This window comes from Lepisma saccharinum, chromosome 11, assembly GCF_977018435.1.
Source record: "Lepisma saccharinum chromosome 11, izLepSacc3.1, whole genome shotgun sequence".
NCBI lineage: Eukaryota > Metazoa > Arthropoda > Insecta > Zygentoma > Lepismatidae > Lepisma > Lepisma saccharinum.
The window spans coordinates 66,250,092-66,264,927 of record NC_139239.1 but is presented as its reverse complement, the minus strand read 5'-3'; the positions used below and the strand labels follow the sequence as shown (position 1 = coordinate 66,264,927).

Sequence of the window (14,836 nt, the reverse complement as noted above, 5' to 3'; positions counted from 1 at the left end):
TTTCTGTGTGGTCGGCACTTCAATTCATATGATGAAGTAAACTCTGCCTGTCGTGAGTTTTTCAATTCTAAACCTGCCACCTGGTATCGCCATCAGATTGAACTGTCGTCGCAGAGATGGGTGAAGGTAATTGAACATGAACATGGAGGCCTGTACTTTGCTGAATAAAGTCTGTCTTTGTTTCTGATATTCTGTGTTTCATTTTCGCCCTTGTATGGTACAGGACTTCTGGGACAGCCTGGTATAAATGTCACATATTGATAAATAATTCACACGGTGGGATTAAAATAAAGCAAACATTGAAGCATTTTACAACTTGCTTTATAGCCACCTATAAATCTCATCCATACTTGTTATGTATTGATCTTGTATTTTCTTATTTTATGTTGCTTTTCTGTCACTTTTGGAAAATGAGGATGAATGATGATCACAAAGGAACATTAATGACCACACAAACACTCAAACCTGGATCCTTCAGTGGTAGGATTGTTGAGTGGATCACTCCATAATGCACTTTCAAGGGGTCATGGGTTTGATAGCCGGTGGAGGCACATTGCACAGTGGTTTGGTTTGGTTTCCAGTCCCGATTAGCCTATCTGTACATAAAGTGGATCTAGACTTCAATCAATCAATCAATGCACTTGATCATAATCCACTATAGAATTGATGCAAATTAAGTGACAATACTGTCATTTTTCATGGATTGTTATTCTTCTATACTTGCAGGCTTATGAATGGTGGCTACACGATATGTACATGAACAACCCTCTTCCACTGCCTGTCAACTCCAACCCCGGTATGGTTTTCCCTCCACAGGAATTCAGAAGTGTTCACGATCAAATCAGGTTTGCGGCGAGATTGGTGGACGGCGTGCTTCAACATAAGGACATTCTAGATAAGTAAGCAACCTGCATTTTTGTGTCATTTTAGAACTGTAGGAGTAAAATATTTTAATAAAATTTTAAGTACACTTTCTTGTCATGAGAGCACAGTCAAGGCAAACAAATTTTCTTAATGACATTTTATTCACTAACACCTTGTTTTGAAGGTACAAGCCCTCAAAATATTTATCTATCCCGTATGAATAGAGCCATGCAGCACAGATTCAAGGTTGCCAGTTGTATTATGTTTTCTTCTGATGGAAAACGATAAATATTTCAGTAGTACATGGGCAGACTGGGTGAAAAATCTACTACATGCATGAGTTAAGGGTAGGCTTGCCAACCCTCCAGGAATGGCCTGGAGTCTGCCGGAATCGAACTCACTCTCCTGGTCTCCCGGACAAATTTACTATCTCCCAAAATAATGACTAGGGAGCGGAAGTTGATGACCTAAAAAATATATGTATATGACCTATAGAATGTCCTAAAAAATGGGAAAAAATGACGTAAAAAATTCAAAAAATGACCATTACATTTGTTAGTTTCAGGTTAAGAATTGAAATGAAAAGGAAATTAAACAAAATGCAAACTTGCTTTAAAAAGAAGGCACCAAATGATATCACATGCAAATTCAATTAACATATGCAACGAGGATTTCCAATGGAATCAACTGAATAACTTTAAAACAATTTAATGAAAAAGTCTTATACAGTGAATTAATTGGTGTAAAATGCATTAATTTCCCGCATCTTTGCCTGGTGATGTAGTGTGGTGTGTTGCTGTGGCACTATAAAGAAAAAGACATTATCACGATCCACGTAAGATAATTTTTGTTTAGAAATTTAACAAATTGTATCAAAAATAGGGAAACCAAAATCAGGGACGCATCTGGGAAAGGTTTCATAGACACCCCCCCCCCCCTCCCAGGAAAAGGTGCGTCGGAAAAGTAATTTTTAACATCAGAAATTGTTTGAAATATCTGAGGTTGCAACAGATGGGCACCTGGTGGTTTCCCTCGACATAACAAAGACTGTCACCAGTTCAGCATTTCTTTTGCTCGTAAACTGCAATCCTGCGATATATATATATATATATAGGCCTGTGTTCACCTTGGTGAAAAGACTCAAGAAGATTACCAAAATGAAAGAAGTGACCAAATATGACGAAACTATACACTGAATACTGCGAAAAATTACTGAAAAATGCCGAAAATCGGGGAAAATGACCTGAAACCTGAAAATTGGCAAAAAAATGCAAAAAAATACACTTTAAAATTATCTTTTTTGGGTTCTAGACGAAGTGTATTGTTGTGTATATTTAATGGGCATCCTGTCCGAGATGTCAGAAAAAATATGACATTTCATCAATCCGCTCCCTAATAATAACAGTAAGTAGTTAATATTATAATACTTTTTTGTTATTATATTTCTGATTTCTTTTTGTGTGCATTTGCCGAGCGAAGAATTTGTTACTGCAAACCAAAGAATTAAACTTGACAATATTAATCTGAACATCAAGAAATACGGGTCATAATTTAAGTAAATTGGAGGGTGAGACGTTTAAATAGATTGTTGCACCTTGGCATCTACGCAAGAACTGTAGAAAATCAAATCAAAGGTACTGTTGTGTCAAAGTCTTTCCTTCTACCCAATCTTGTTTATTATATAGATTTAGTTTGGAGTATGTTACAGCGGGGTTAAATGTCTTTTTAAATGGTAATTTTTAAATTTAGTTTTTGGAACAAATATGGTATTTCATTTTGAAGAATTTTGTTACAGTATTACAGCTTCAGAAGAGTGTATCAGTAGCCTACGTTGATTTTGTTTTGTTTACTTTCATATTGTGTTTGATAGATTGTTTTCATCAAGTTGGTTCGATTTTGTATTCACAGTAGCAAGAACACAAACAGGTAACAGCTGATATTCAGGATATTAGTATTTCAGAATATTTTAATCTAAAGGGTTTGGAAGCTGTTGAGACATCTTCCGGAATTTTATTCTTTAAAGTTGGCAAGTCGAGGGCTTGAACCGGTGCAGTCTCTCTACTGCCACAATGGTATTTCTGAATCATATTATCACCTTCAGCATATTATTGGACAGAAAAATATGCTGTGTTGTTTGGCTACACATATACAGGATAAAAACATGCCATTTTCCAAATGCTCATAGCATCAAAACAAGGCCTTAATGAATAACATGTTATCAAAAAAAGTTGTTTGTCTTGATATCCTCTATGTGTTGTGAAAGTGTGCTGGTGTTACACGTTAATTCTATGTATATACCAGGGCTGGAATAACATGATTTTTTGCCAATACTGATCAAGTACCGATTTTTACCAATCCCAATAACCAATATTCTAGTGTATATTACAAATGTTCCATAAAGAACCTAAATAGTCCATTCATCTCCTTGATTAAGGTATGCCACTCAGTGACTGAAATAACTGCCTTTGAAAAAGAAACTATACTTATGTTATATTTGATATTTACTTTGCACTACCAGTGTACACCCAATGGCAAATTAGGTGAATTGTCCCTCACCATTTTCATTCAATCTGTTTTCAACAATGTGACAATCATGAACTTAAATAAAAATGCCAATAAACACAGGGCATCAACTTTGATTCAAAAGAATTCCATTCCTTAAAACAATATATATATATATATAATTTTAGATCATTAAAATCCCTAATATATGCAATGCTCACCCACATATATATTTCCACTTTTTTCCTGGATTTTGTAATATAGGAGGCAATTTTCCTCCACTTAATACAACATAAATACAAGTATATGTATTATAATGTATATTCATTAAATCTCTAAATGTAGTCAACAATGGGTCCACACATCTTCAAGAAATCGTGATCCAAGTGAGGCTTTTACTTCAAGCCAGATGAAATAGAAACACTTTTTTCATATATCAGATTATGTGCATATGTATGTGCATGAGTCACTGAGTGATTTTGAATATTAACGAGGTAAGTATACGAAACATAGATAAAGCCTGCTAACAAATATAGGAATTATGTTTCATCCAAATAAACATATAAATAGAAGTTGCTCAATTCAGATCTGGAATCAAATAACCCACATATGTATGCAATGATTTGTACCAGAACTGTACATGCTTGTTTGTTTGAGTTGTACTTCAACTCCACTTTATGCACAGATAGGCTAATCAGATCTGGACCTACAGTTTACAATGGGATCTGAAACACTATGTACCTCCACAGGGTATCGAACTCGGAACTCCCTGATTGCAAAATGACGACGTTATCACCATCAGGGAGGTCAACTTTACATGCTTAAAGCTTAACGCTACAAAAGTACTTTCATGTGGTTCTTGTCCGAGAAATTTGACATCTCGGTCCTGTTTCTACAACCTTCCTCAGGAGTTTAAAACATTAAAAATGGCTTGACAAATAGGTGGTGAAAAGGTAAAATACTTAAAAGGTTTACAATACAAATATTGGAGATTGTAAATAATTGTGGGTAAAGTTTCCAACTGGTGCATGCTGCCACAGAGTTGTTCAGATGTCATCATACACCAGTAGAAAGGTTTATCCATGACTGTGTGTGAAACGGAATCCTTCCATGTGCCATCAATCCCTAATCTTCCTATTCTAACCTTTTAAGCATTTAACCCCCTTCAATTTTTAACCCCATTTGTCGAGCATTTTTTCATTATCTTGTTGTGTAACAGAAGTTATGGAAACATTCAAGAAAGTGTTTAGATATTTTCTCTGTTATACTAATACATACTACAGTAAAGCTCATATGAGTTTAGTACAAACAGATGTGCATCACGTTATTTTTAAGGGATGTTGGATATGAGAGAGAGAGAGATATGTGGAGGACAATAATGCCTCAATAGCATTTTTAGCTACAGCTTCACCGGCTATTACAGTGCAGCAATGCAACACCATTATCTACCTTAAGAAGTTATACTTGACAATCACCCCCTATGTTGTGAAAACAGGAATGCATGCCATTTTTAATATGTTTGGCTTCAGCACCTTCAAAATCATTTTCACACTGCCACAGAACTCAAAGAAACGATGCATATCTGGTTTGTACCGAAGTCGCATGACCTTTATGGAATTGGATTTGGGTTCAAATTCTATTGAGCAACTTATGAAACTGAAGCCAGCCCAAGACTGACAATGGTTTGTGCTGACTGTCGTGACTGCAGTCCACTACCAGAATCTGTCCATTCTTGTCAGTTGAACGCTGCTTTCTCACTGTTGTATTTTTGTTATTTAGCATTGCTTCTCTGTCCCATTTGGCTAATTGCAATGGTAATGACAAGTAATGATTAGATGAAATTTATGACACTCGCAAAGAACACCCCAGGATCTTGAACTGGAGTACTCCATGGCAAGATCAAAAGTTTACCACTAAAAATTCATGGCCATCAAGCTGACACTGTGCTTTGTCGATTTTCAGACACACTAAAATATTAAAAGCCAGTGCCCCTCAATGGGGAAACTGGTTTTGACAATATTGGCAAGTTGCAAGGTTCCATTCAGGAATATTTTATGTGCAGGCTGTGCCAACAACGTATGTTAGATCCATCTTGCGTGCTTGAAGTAGTTCATTTTTAGGGGTGGCTCAACCTTCCATGCAGTTAGCACAAACTAGCATTGGTCAGATATGGGCTAGGGTCTGTTCGAAGTAGCTCACCTCCGTACACCTTCACTATTAAGGAAAGCACAAAAGTTTATTTATATTACTTAACATGAAAATTTATTCCAGAAATGTGTAAATTAATATAAGTATGTAGAAAAAAAGGGAACCTTCTCTTCCAGCACCCACTGTGGATACTGTAATTTGTTTTACCATGCATGTGCCCATCACCAAATGACAAGGTATGCTTTTGATCCGTATCTCACTCAGGAGGGCCTTGCCGGTCGATCGGGCAACATCGAGAGAAAAGGGTCAACCAATGTGCATGGCTCAGTACTACAGACTGTTTACCTCATGTCGTCAGCCAGGTAGACCTCGAGACAAACTTCTCTCCAACTTGGCTTTTGACCCGGTTCCAAACGAACACATCATCGTATCCTGCAAGAATCAGGTCAGAGAAGGCACCGGTTAGAGAGAAAGAGTTTGCACAGTACGGAAGAAATGCATTGTGCATATATTATTATTACGTTAAACCTGGTTCTTGTTATCCATCAACAATTGACATCATGATGTAGTAAAACTGTTAACAGAATGATAAAATTATACTATAATAATTGTTCATTACAAATTACAGGCTAATATACAATGCAGATAACAAAGGAACACAAAAAACAATAAATTTTGATTATTTCATATTGTTCCCTCATTACTACTAAAAATTGCTAATCCTTGAGTTTTTTTCTTTTGCATTAAATAGTAACATTGTAAGTTAACTCATATTACTTGTAAAAATATTCAGAGGGTGGGTATCTCATATGTTATTTTAAAGTATATTACAAAATATTTAGGCTAAAAAAAAATATGAGAGTTGCATTAATGACAGACAAACCAGTTTTACCACATGAACTACTTGATTTGAGTCAACTATTTTTTTTTTTCACGAGAATGCAGGACTGGCACAAAAATTTGAAATATACAAATGGAAGGGCACACTGTATAAAACTGAACAATGCAGGTCATGATGTATATCAGGAGTTGGTAGGGAAGTGCCAAAAAAAAAAATTAAAAAAGTATTGTTCTACATGCATGTATTAGTCACAAGGCTACTTTGGCAGTACAAAAACAAAACAACAACAAAAAAAGTCATAACAACTACAATATCGTATCATTCTCAATGCAGAGAGAGAGAAAAAATATGACTGCTCCTAATGTCTATTTATTTCTTTAAATTTATGCAAACATTTTGGGAGGTAAAATTTAAAATTATGACAAATATTATCTGCATTTTTATTGACTTTTGAACCAGAAAAATAGGAAAAAACGCAAATTCTAAACAGCTGCACAATGCATTTCTTTATTACAAATGTTCACACATTCCCCAACCATAGGAAAAACATTGGAGCTACCTGTGAAAAAAAAATTACACCTTTTCCATATATACATGTATAACCCTTCATTAATATCGAATCTGGATTCACTAGTTTGAAAACACATAACAATTCAACAACCATATTATGGCATTTTAAATGCCCGTACAATTCTCAGAATCATAAGCAATTCTAACATCTTTTATAACATATTTCTTTTAAGTTTTTTCTGAATTGAATTACAAAAGAAAGAAAGAGAAGGAGAAGTGAAATTCTTAAGAAAGGTGGCTCCAATGTGCACAAAGCTCACACGAAGAATTGGCTGAATGGTTTTAGCTACTGCTCCACAATTTTACCACATGATCCACTGCTTTTTCCAAATGCTACAAGCATGGCTACATTACAGTCATATGTTCCTATATTTGTGCTTATACGAACCCTTAGCATGGCATGAACGAGACACGATGGAACCCCAATATAATGTTCAAATATTTTACATTTTCCCCACTTTGTACACTGAATCTTCATGTTGTAAAATTTTCCTGAATTTTAAGTTATTTCACTGTTGTTACCTGTAAAACATAAATCGAGCCAAGAACTATTTTGAGTATGCAAAAAGACCTCAGTACGAATGCTTTTTCAATCTAGCCTGTAACAATCACATCATTCAGATGGGTACATATGAACTTTTAATTGTCAGAAATTTTATTCTGACACTTACAACTGCTAAGGTTAGTAGAACCAATGTAAGATTAAAGTTATTTCTCTTGTAGTCTACTGTTATTACAAGCATAAAAACACACAAAAAAACAACATAAAATGGCAATAAGATGGCACAAACACGATTTGGACATTATAAATGTAAACCCAAGAACAGGTTTGTCAGCTCACATCATCGAAGAGAAACATTTGATTAAAAAGAGAAGGGTTTTCAAAAGAGTGACGGAAAACATTGATTTGAATGTTTGGGAAGCTTCATTCATTGCAGAAGAACACTGGAATAAATTAAATAATGAAAATGGTAACATAGGCCCACTATGGAGTTTTCTTATTCACAAGTAGAGTAAGCCACCATCTTTAAAATTTAATGTCATGGAAAACATCAAGAAACTCTGTGAAAGCCATTTTGAATTGCCTGATGATATTTGGAATTCATAATTTTTAAATTAAAAAAATGCTTGTTTTCACAGTTAAGTTGCTATATTACAACAATGTAACATTGACAACATCCATTGTATAACGGATTTTTTAAAAAAAAAAAAACATTGTTAACCATTGTTATACCTGTATCTTCAGTCAAACTAAAAATAAATGTCTGATGAAGGGAGTGTGTGTTCTCCTGAAACGTCGCAACAAAAAACTTTGTTTTTATGCTTGTAATAACTGTAGACTAACTACAATAGAAATAATTCTACAATGCAAGCAATGCATACATACAAGAAAAATTAAGATTAAAGTTGCTTCTAATAATTACAAATCAGTAATCTGACTTCTGACTAGGTATTGCTTCCTTTATAAAGACCAAAATTAATTTAGGCTTTATATATAAGTTACTATTGCACAAGGATACTAAATGAGCCATGGTCAGGGAGCATGGAGGGTAGGGGTGTTGAATGGGTCTGTCAAGCTTCCCTAGACATTGACATTGTTCGTATCAAGTTACAAAAAAGCAGAACGCTTGTTAGTTAGTCTTCGAACAGAATAACCAAAGTAATAACTGAGTTCAATTGAAAAAAAATTGAGTGTAAAATACAGGACCAGGTTATATTATCATATTCTACCATTTAATCAAAAGAATAAGTGGTTCCACAATTCTCAAAATTCCAAAAATTAGAGTTTTACGTGAGAGATTACACATTATAAACTTTATGACTAAAATTTCCACCTAACTTCTAAAGCTTTTTCTTGAAAGAGATGTGTTAAATTCTAGAACAACATAAAATAACTATGCATATCTCAGTACGCTAACTACATGAAATGTAAAAACAAATATTGAAAACAGTTGTGCTAGATATTCACTCATCTGGTGAATCAAGTAAAAGACTCTCCCCAAAGATATTATAATAATAATGATATAAGTTTAGAATGAAAGTGGATTATTCTTATTAGTTCACAATAATTATTATTGTATAATTTATTATTGTATAATAGCAATGATAAGGACTCCTGGTTGGCAAGATGGTTATCACTCTCGCCTATGGTACAAGTAGTCCCAGGATTGATTCCTGGTGGGAGCTTCCAAAATTTCGGCGTTGGTCCACCATTGTGAGGACTATTAGGGAGCTACTTGAAGACAAGTAGAGGGCTCCAGTCTCGAAAGATAGGAAACAGTGTCTATGCACTGAACACGCATCGCCCGATGAAAAAGCTGCTCTGGCAGGCACTGGCCCTTCAAGAGCTGTTGGTTGCACCATGGAGCTTAGTTTAGTTTAATAACAATTATAACCATTATAAGTATTATTATTGTCATTATTTCTACTATTCAAGTTTTATCGATCCCACATAAAATAATTTATGGTGATGCCAATGATGGTGGTCCAGTCAGTAAGGTGTCTGGCTACCATGTGGGAGACCTAGGTTTGATTCCCAGGGTGGGTGATTTCAGATGGGAATTTTTTCAAAAATGTCCCTACATGTAACGACTCTGGGGTTCACCCAGCCTCTAAATAATGGGTACCTGGGGGCAACCCGAGGAAGGTAAAGTAGCCAGAGCATAGTGCTGATCAAATCGCCTTCCCAAATGACCGAGAGTGTGAATGTGAGGAGCTAAACTTCTACGTTCCCTTTAAGCTTTCATAGAATGTTGCAATGTGCATTTTTTTTTTAAATAAGAAGCCTACTGAACTAAAAACTAATCTCCATAATTCAACAGCCCTTTGAGGGTCAAGGCATGCTGAATAGTTTTTCACTGAGTCTCATAATCTGTGCACTGAGTCTGATCACTACTGTTATCTGCTGTTTGGTTTTGATTTGATTTGATTTTGATTTAATGTATTTCACTTCGCAATTCTGCAACTTTTGGCTAATTGCGAAGATGATTTTTTTGAATTTTGAATTTGAATTAAAATATTTTGGGTGCATCAGCACTGAGGCTATTTTGCACCCATCACACTATACGGGGTCCAGCCCCTTATCATAACAAAAATAAAAGCGTGTCTGAAAACTAAAATTTCCTTACCTTGGTTAAAAGCTGAGACTAAAAAGGGTGCTCAGCACAAATAAGGACAAAACACAGGACGACACAGAATGATGCTGGCCATGGGGACAGTCGCCAGAGCCTCGTTAGTCTGCAGTCCAGGGTGCACTATGTGGAAGTGAGGTTAACTATTGGGTGCACTACATGGAAGGAGCACCCCTTACACCCCAATTGCAAAGATGAGGATGAAGGAGGATATGATGAAGCTGATGAAGGGACACACACAAATAACACCAATGTCCAGGCTGAGATTCGAACCCAGGATCCCTGGCATCATAGCACATTGTGCTAACCACTTCACCATGGAGGCTAGCTATCTGCTGTTTGGATACAAAACTACTACATTTTCAAATAAGAAAAATCTCATAAAAATGTTCTTTATAACATTTGCATGTTGTCAAAGTTTATGTCTATGTGTACTCACATGATGAAAAGACCGAATATGAGGAAATTACAAGATCTGTTCTGGAAAGCAAAGAAAAGTTGTCAAAGGAAATTAACATTCTGACCACCCACCCATCAACCTGTGAAGAGTCAATGGGCAGATTTTGGGCCTAAGAGATCTCGTGAAGTTGGTTACAGATACAGTAGAGACCCGATAATTTGAGGTGGATGGGACTGAGACTATATTGAATTACAGAAAAAATCGGACCATACAGAATAACCTACAAGAATCGTAAGAGATGAAAGTAAAACAACGTAACAAAAACTACCTTGTGTGAAAATTGGGATATACAGCATTATTATGAATACTTACATTGCTCAGTACAATACTAACAATAATGTTGGGGAAAAAATAGTGAAACAATATTGAACTTGCATTTTAAGAAATGGACAAGTGCCTTCTGCTTCAGAACATTGCATCGTTTCTGTTCATAAACACACTTGAGCATATGTTCTCAAAGAAACAAATAATACATACAGGTTAACTGTATAATCCAAATATATGCACTTTAAATTTCATCTTGTATTTGTCTTGAGAATAACAAATTGTCTTGTTTACGTAAATAATCCAAATACCCATATATCTGGATAATTTGGATGATGAATATTTGGATAACCTAAATATCTGATAATGTGGATGATCCATATGATGGATTAACAAATATCTAATATCTTGATTTCTGAAATCTGAATAAAATTATCTTCATATCTGGATATAAATTTATCTCAATAAATTGTGGCACAAATTCATTTTCTTAAGCCTTCATTGTCTTTTTAGGTGTGTATTTCATATGTGTATATAATGTGAAATAACACTATATTTATAGTGAATTGCATGGATCTCACAAAGTAAAGAAAAAATAAGACTTACAACTAAAACATGCTCCTCTATGCCTGAACATGCATATTCTTGAATGTGAACACAGCATATAGAATATTCCTTTTAATAATCATTTCAGAGTAATTCAATTTGCATGGACTTCTATAATTTAATGTTTGTTCCCTATGGAATGTAAGCAATGTTCTTTGTTGCATGTTGTACATGTAATTTATTTGTCAACTGCACCATCTTCAATGTATGTGATTATACATATATAATATGTGATTATTTACGTAAAGCATGTATTAGATTACTTTTTAGTGCACATGTGTGTATCTGAATGGCTTTGTTGTTAATTATGAGAAGTACATACATGTCATACAGTAGTTATTCAGTTAATATTATGTAGTCTAGCAGTAAGGTAAATTATATAGTTCATATTGCTTAATAATGTTGCTTTAAAATAGTGTTGATGAATATGTGAATTGGTTCTGTATCCTCTTACTGAAAATTATTGTGCGATGAAATGTTTATCTTCATAATTATGTTTGCTCTTTCTTTAAAAAACTTTCTACATTCTTTTCATGAGGTTTATTTCACACACTGAATATCACTAGACATACAATAGTGGAAAAAAAAAATATATGTGAGATAATATAAGGTGTAAACAGATGTGTAGCACACATTTCTTCATGTCTCGTCAAGATTGTCAGGAAGATGAGGTCCGAGATTCTTTAAGTTTGTCCGGAACTATATGCCTACAATGTTTCCTAACATGTTTCCATACTTAACACCCAATAATCTGAAAAATATATTATGTATATGTAAGGAATTGGTGTATTGTACTGCTCCGTCCCCCCAATAATGGAAAGATAATGATGCATATGCCTAAAATGTTAAAAATTTCATAAGTTAGGCATCCCGATAATTTCCCTGCTCCTTCTGAAAATTCATATATCTACAATAAAATAAATTATGAAACTATTATAGTGTTCAAATACTACTCTACCGAAAAATACTAGTATATCTGCTCACATACATATGATTCATAGTATTTCCCCCCATCTTTATCACATTAATTCAGTGTAAGTTATCTTTTAATGCAAGTGTTAAATATTAAATTCCAAACTGTTATACATCATTTTAATTCATATTACAATCGTGAGCTTCTACATAATGTTAGGTTATGTGAATCTTCTTATGGATAATAAATATACATAATAATAATAACAACCCATGGTGCAACTGTCCTTAAGGGACAGGGCCAGGGCAGACCTCAGCAGAGGTAGGCAATTATCCAACCAGTTATGGGGTGGCATGTGGTCAGCATGACAAACCCCGGTTGTTGTTGTAGGTTTCCATAACTGGGTTACGCTACTCATTCATAGATCCCCAATTTCCTCACGATGGTGGGTGGCCACCAGTCCCATACACTGGCTAAAATCTCAAGGAGAGAAGCTGTTACACTTTCCCCCAGGAGACTCGAACCAGCACACGTTCTGTAGCCAGAGCCCAAAGCCTGATTCCTTAGACCACATGATCATGGTGCGGGACTCTCGTGCATTACAGATACTAAAACAAAATTGCATACTTTTTATTCCTCTTTGATTTCATTATAGTTCAGAAGCTCTCCTGCTACCATCTACGGTTGTTGATTGACTACTGCAAAATAGTGAAACATGAAGTGGGCCAAAATTGTTTGATTAGCAAAAATGTTCTACTGCACGACAAAGATTTCCAAATCAAATAAAGCATGCTGTGTAAATAACAAAATTCTTTGCAATTATGAATCGAATTACAAGAAGTAAAAACAATGCTTGAATTAAAGAGGGAAAGCCAATGGATTTTCATGTGAAATTCTAATGAAATTTCTAATTTTATTCAAAACTGGGAAAAGAAAGCTTTCTCGCATCAGAGAATATTTAATATGCAGGTGAGATTTCACAATATTTTCATGTGCATCAACAGACTCAGTGGAGTTGGAAGAAAACAGTTGTATATTACATAGTTTGAGTTGAAGTTTGCTTAAAGTCCACTTTATGCTCAGAGGTGTTCAACGGGAGTTGACCTACAGCTTAAAAGTTGAATCCGAACCACAGTGTGCCTCCAATGGGTATGCAAACCCAGAACCTCTTGAATACAAGGTGATGACACATTAGCACTATGACATCAGTGAGGCATACATAGTTTAACAAATCGATCGCAAGATGCTCGTTTATTTTTATTTACTACTAATATAATTAATTTGCATGTAGATTATAACTTAAAAACTTAAATCTGGTAGGATGTTGTTTTTTTAAATTATTCTCATCTACTCGAAAAAAATTAAGATAACTGTAATTAAGTAATACCATTTTTTTTACTAAAAATTTGATGTTTAAATACTCTTTAAAAATTAATGGAATATTTTTTAAACATAATTACAAGAAAAGTTGATTTGTCCAACTTGCTGACACAAACTGACAAACTAATGTTATCCTTTCAAAAATGCTATTTAATATCCTCTAGTAATTTGCAGCAAGTTTTCAAGGAACTTTATCTCTTGAAATTATTCTTTTGTTCAAAATTCATCATAAAAAAATAATAATAGAGTGCAAATGCATACGTATTTGTTATATTGACTATGGTACTTTTATTTTTACAGTTTTATGTGTTGCCTGTCAAAGTTGAAAACAGAAGATTGTCAGAGGATGAAATCGCTTTCCAGCTTCTGCAGATTTTCCAAGAGTCGCCAGCTTTGTCTTCTCCCCCTCCTGTAGGTATCTTGACTGCAGAACGACGCGACATGTGGGCCGACATTCGAGAAAAGCTCTGCCGTTGTAAGTATCGAGTATTTGCATGCATTTACAATAGCTACATTTATTTGGCACGGTGCTATATGAATGGGGAAATTTACCTTACATTCATTTTAAATTTGGTTCTAAGGCATTTATGACTTGCAAAAATTTTGAATGCAAATAAAAGGTAGCTTAACCTAGACTAAAACCAGGCTCTTTCAGTCCACATTAGCACTCTACATACTGAGCTAAGTAATATGTGTATTTCCATTCGCAAGAATAATTTAACTGGCCTTTGTCAATCAATTTCAGGTGATCTGTGTTGATGCTTTATCCTCCCCAGCATACATATACAAAACTTAACATATGAGAGTGAGAGAGAATGAGGAGGGGGTACACATGGCATGCATGCTGAATAAAAATGAATGTTATATCCAAATACTTTCAGATAAACAATCATTTGATATTGATCATATGTTTCTAAATAATATAAATTTCATATTTAAAATGATATTGTTATTTACTGCTTTTAAAGTAACCATTTATATTTTAAAAAATCATTTTTATCTACAGTACAATATTTGAAGGGGTCGGGGGGTTAAACATGGTAAGAAGCTATGCTGTAGATAAATTGTTTTCATGTTGCATTTACCAATTTCAAAAGCATTCAATGATTCCAATGCAAATTGCATGGCATGGTAATTATATGCGAAAATTGAAGGAT

At 34.6% G+C, this 14,836-nt stretch overlaps 1 protein-coding gene across 1 annotated transcript in view; it reads left to right on the top strand.

Annotated features, from left to right (window-relative positions):
- The window catches only part of LOC145994877 (vesicular acetylcholine transporter-like), a 201,558-nt gene that overhangs the window by 166,775 nt on the left and 19,947 nt on the right, over positions 1–14,836 (top strand). Inside the window, exons 4-6 of the mRNA XM_083131317.1 lie at positions 727–899; positions 5,779–5,959; positions 13,980–14,154. Of these exons, the coding sequence (XP_082987443.1) occupies positions 727–899; positions 5,779–5,959; positions 13,980–14,154 (529 nt within the window). The remainder of the gene's footprint in view (positions 1–726; positions 900–5,778; positions 5,960–13,979; positions 14,155–14,836) is intronic.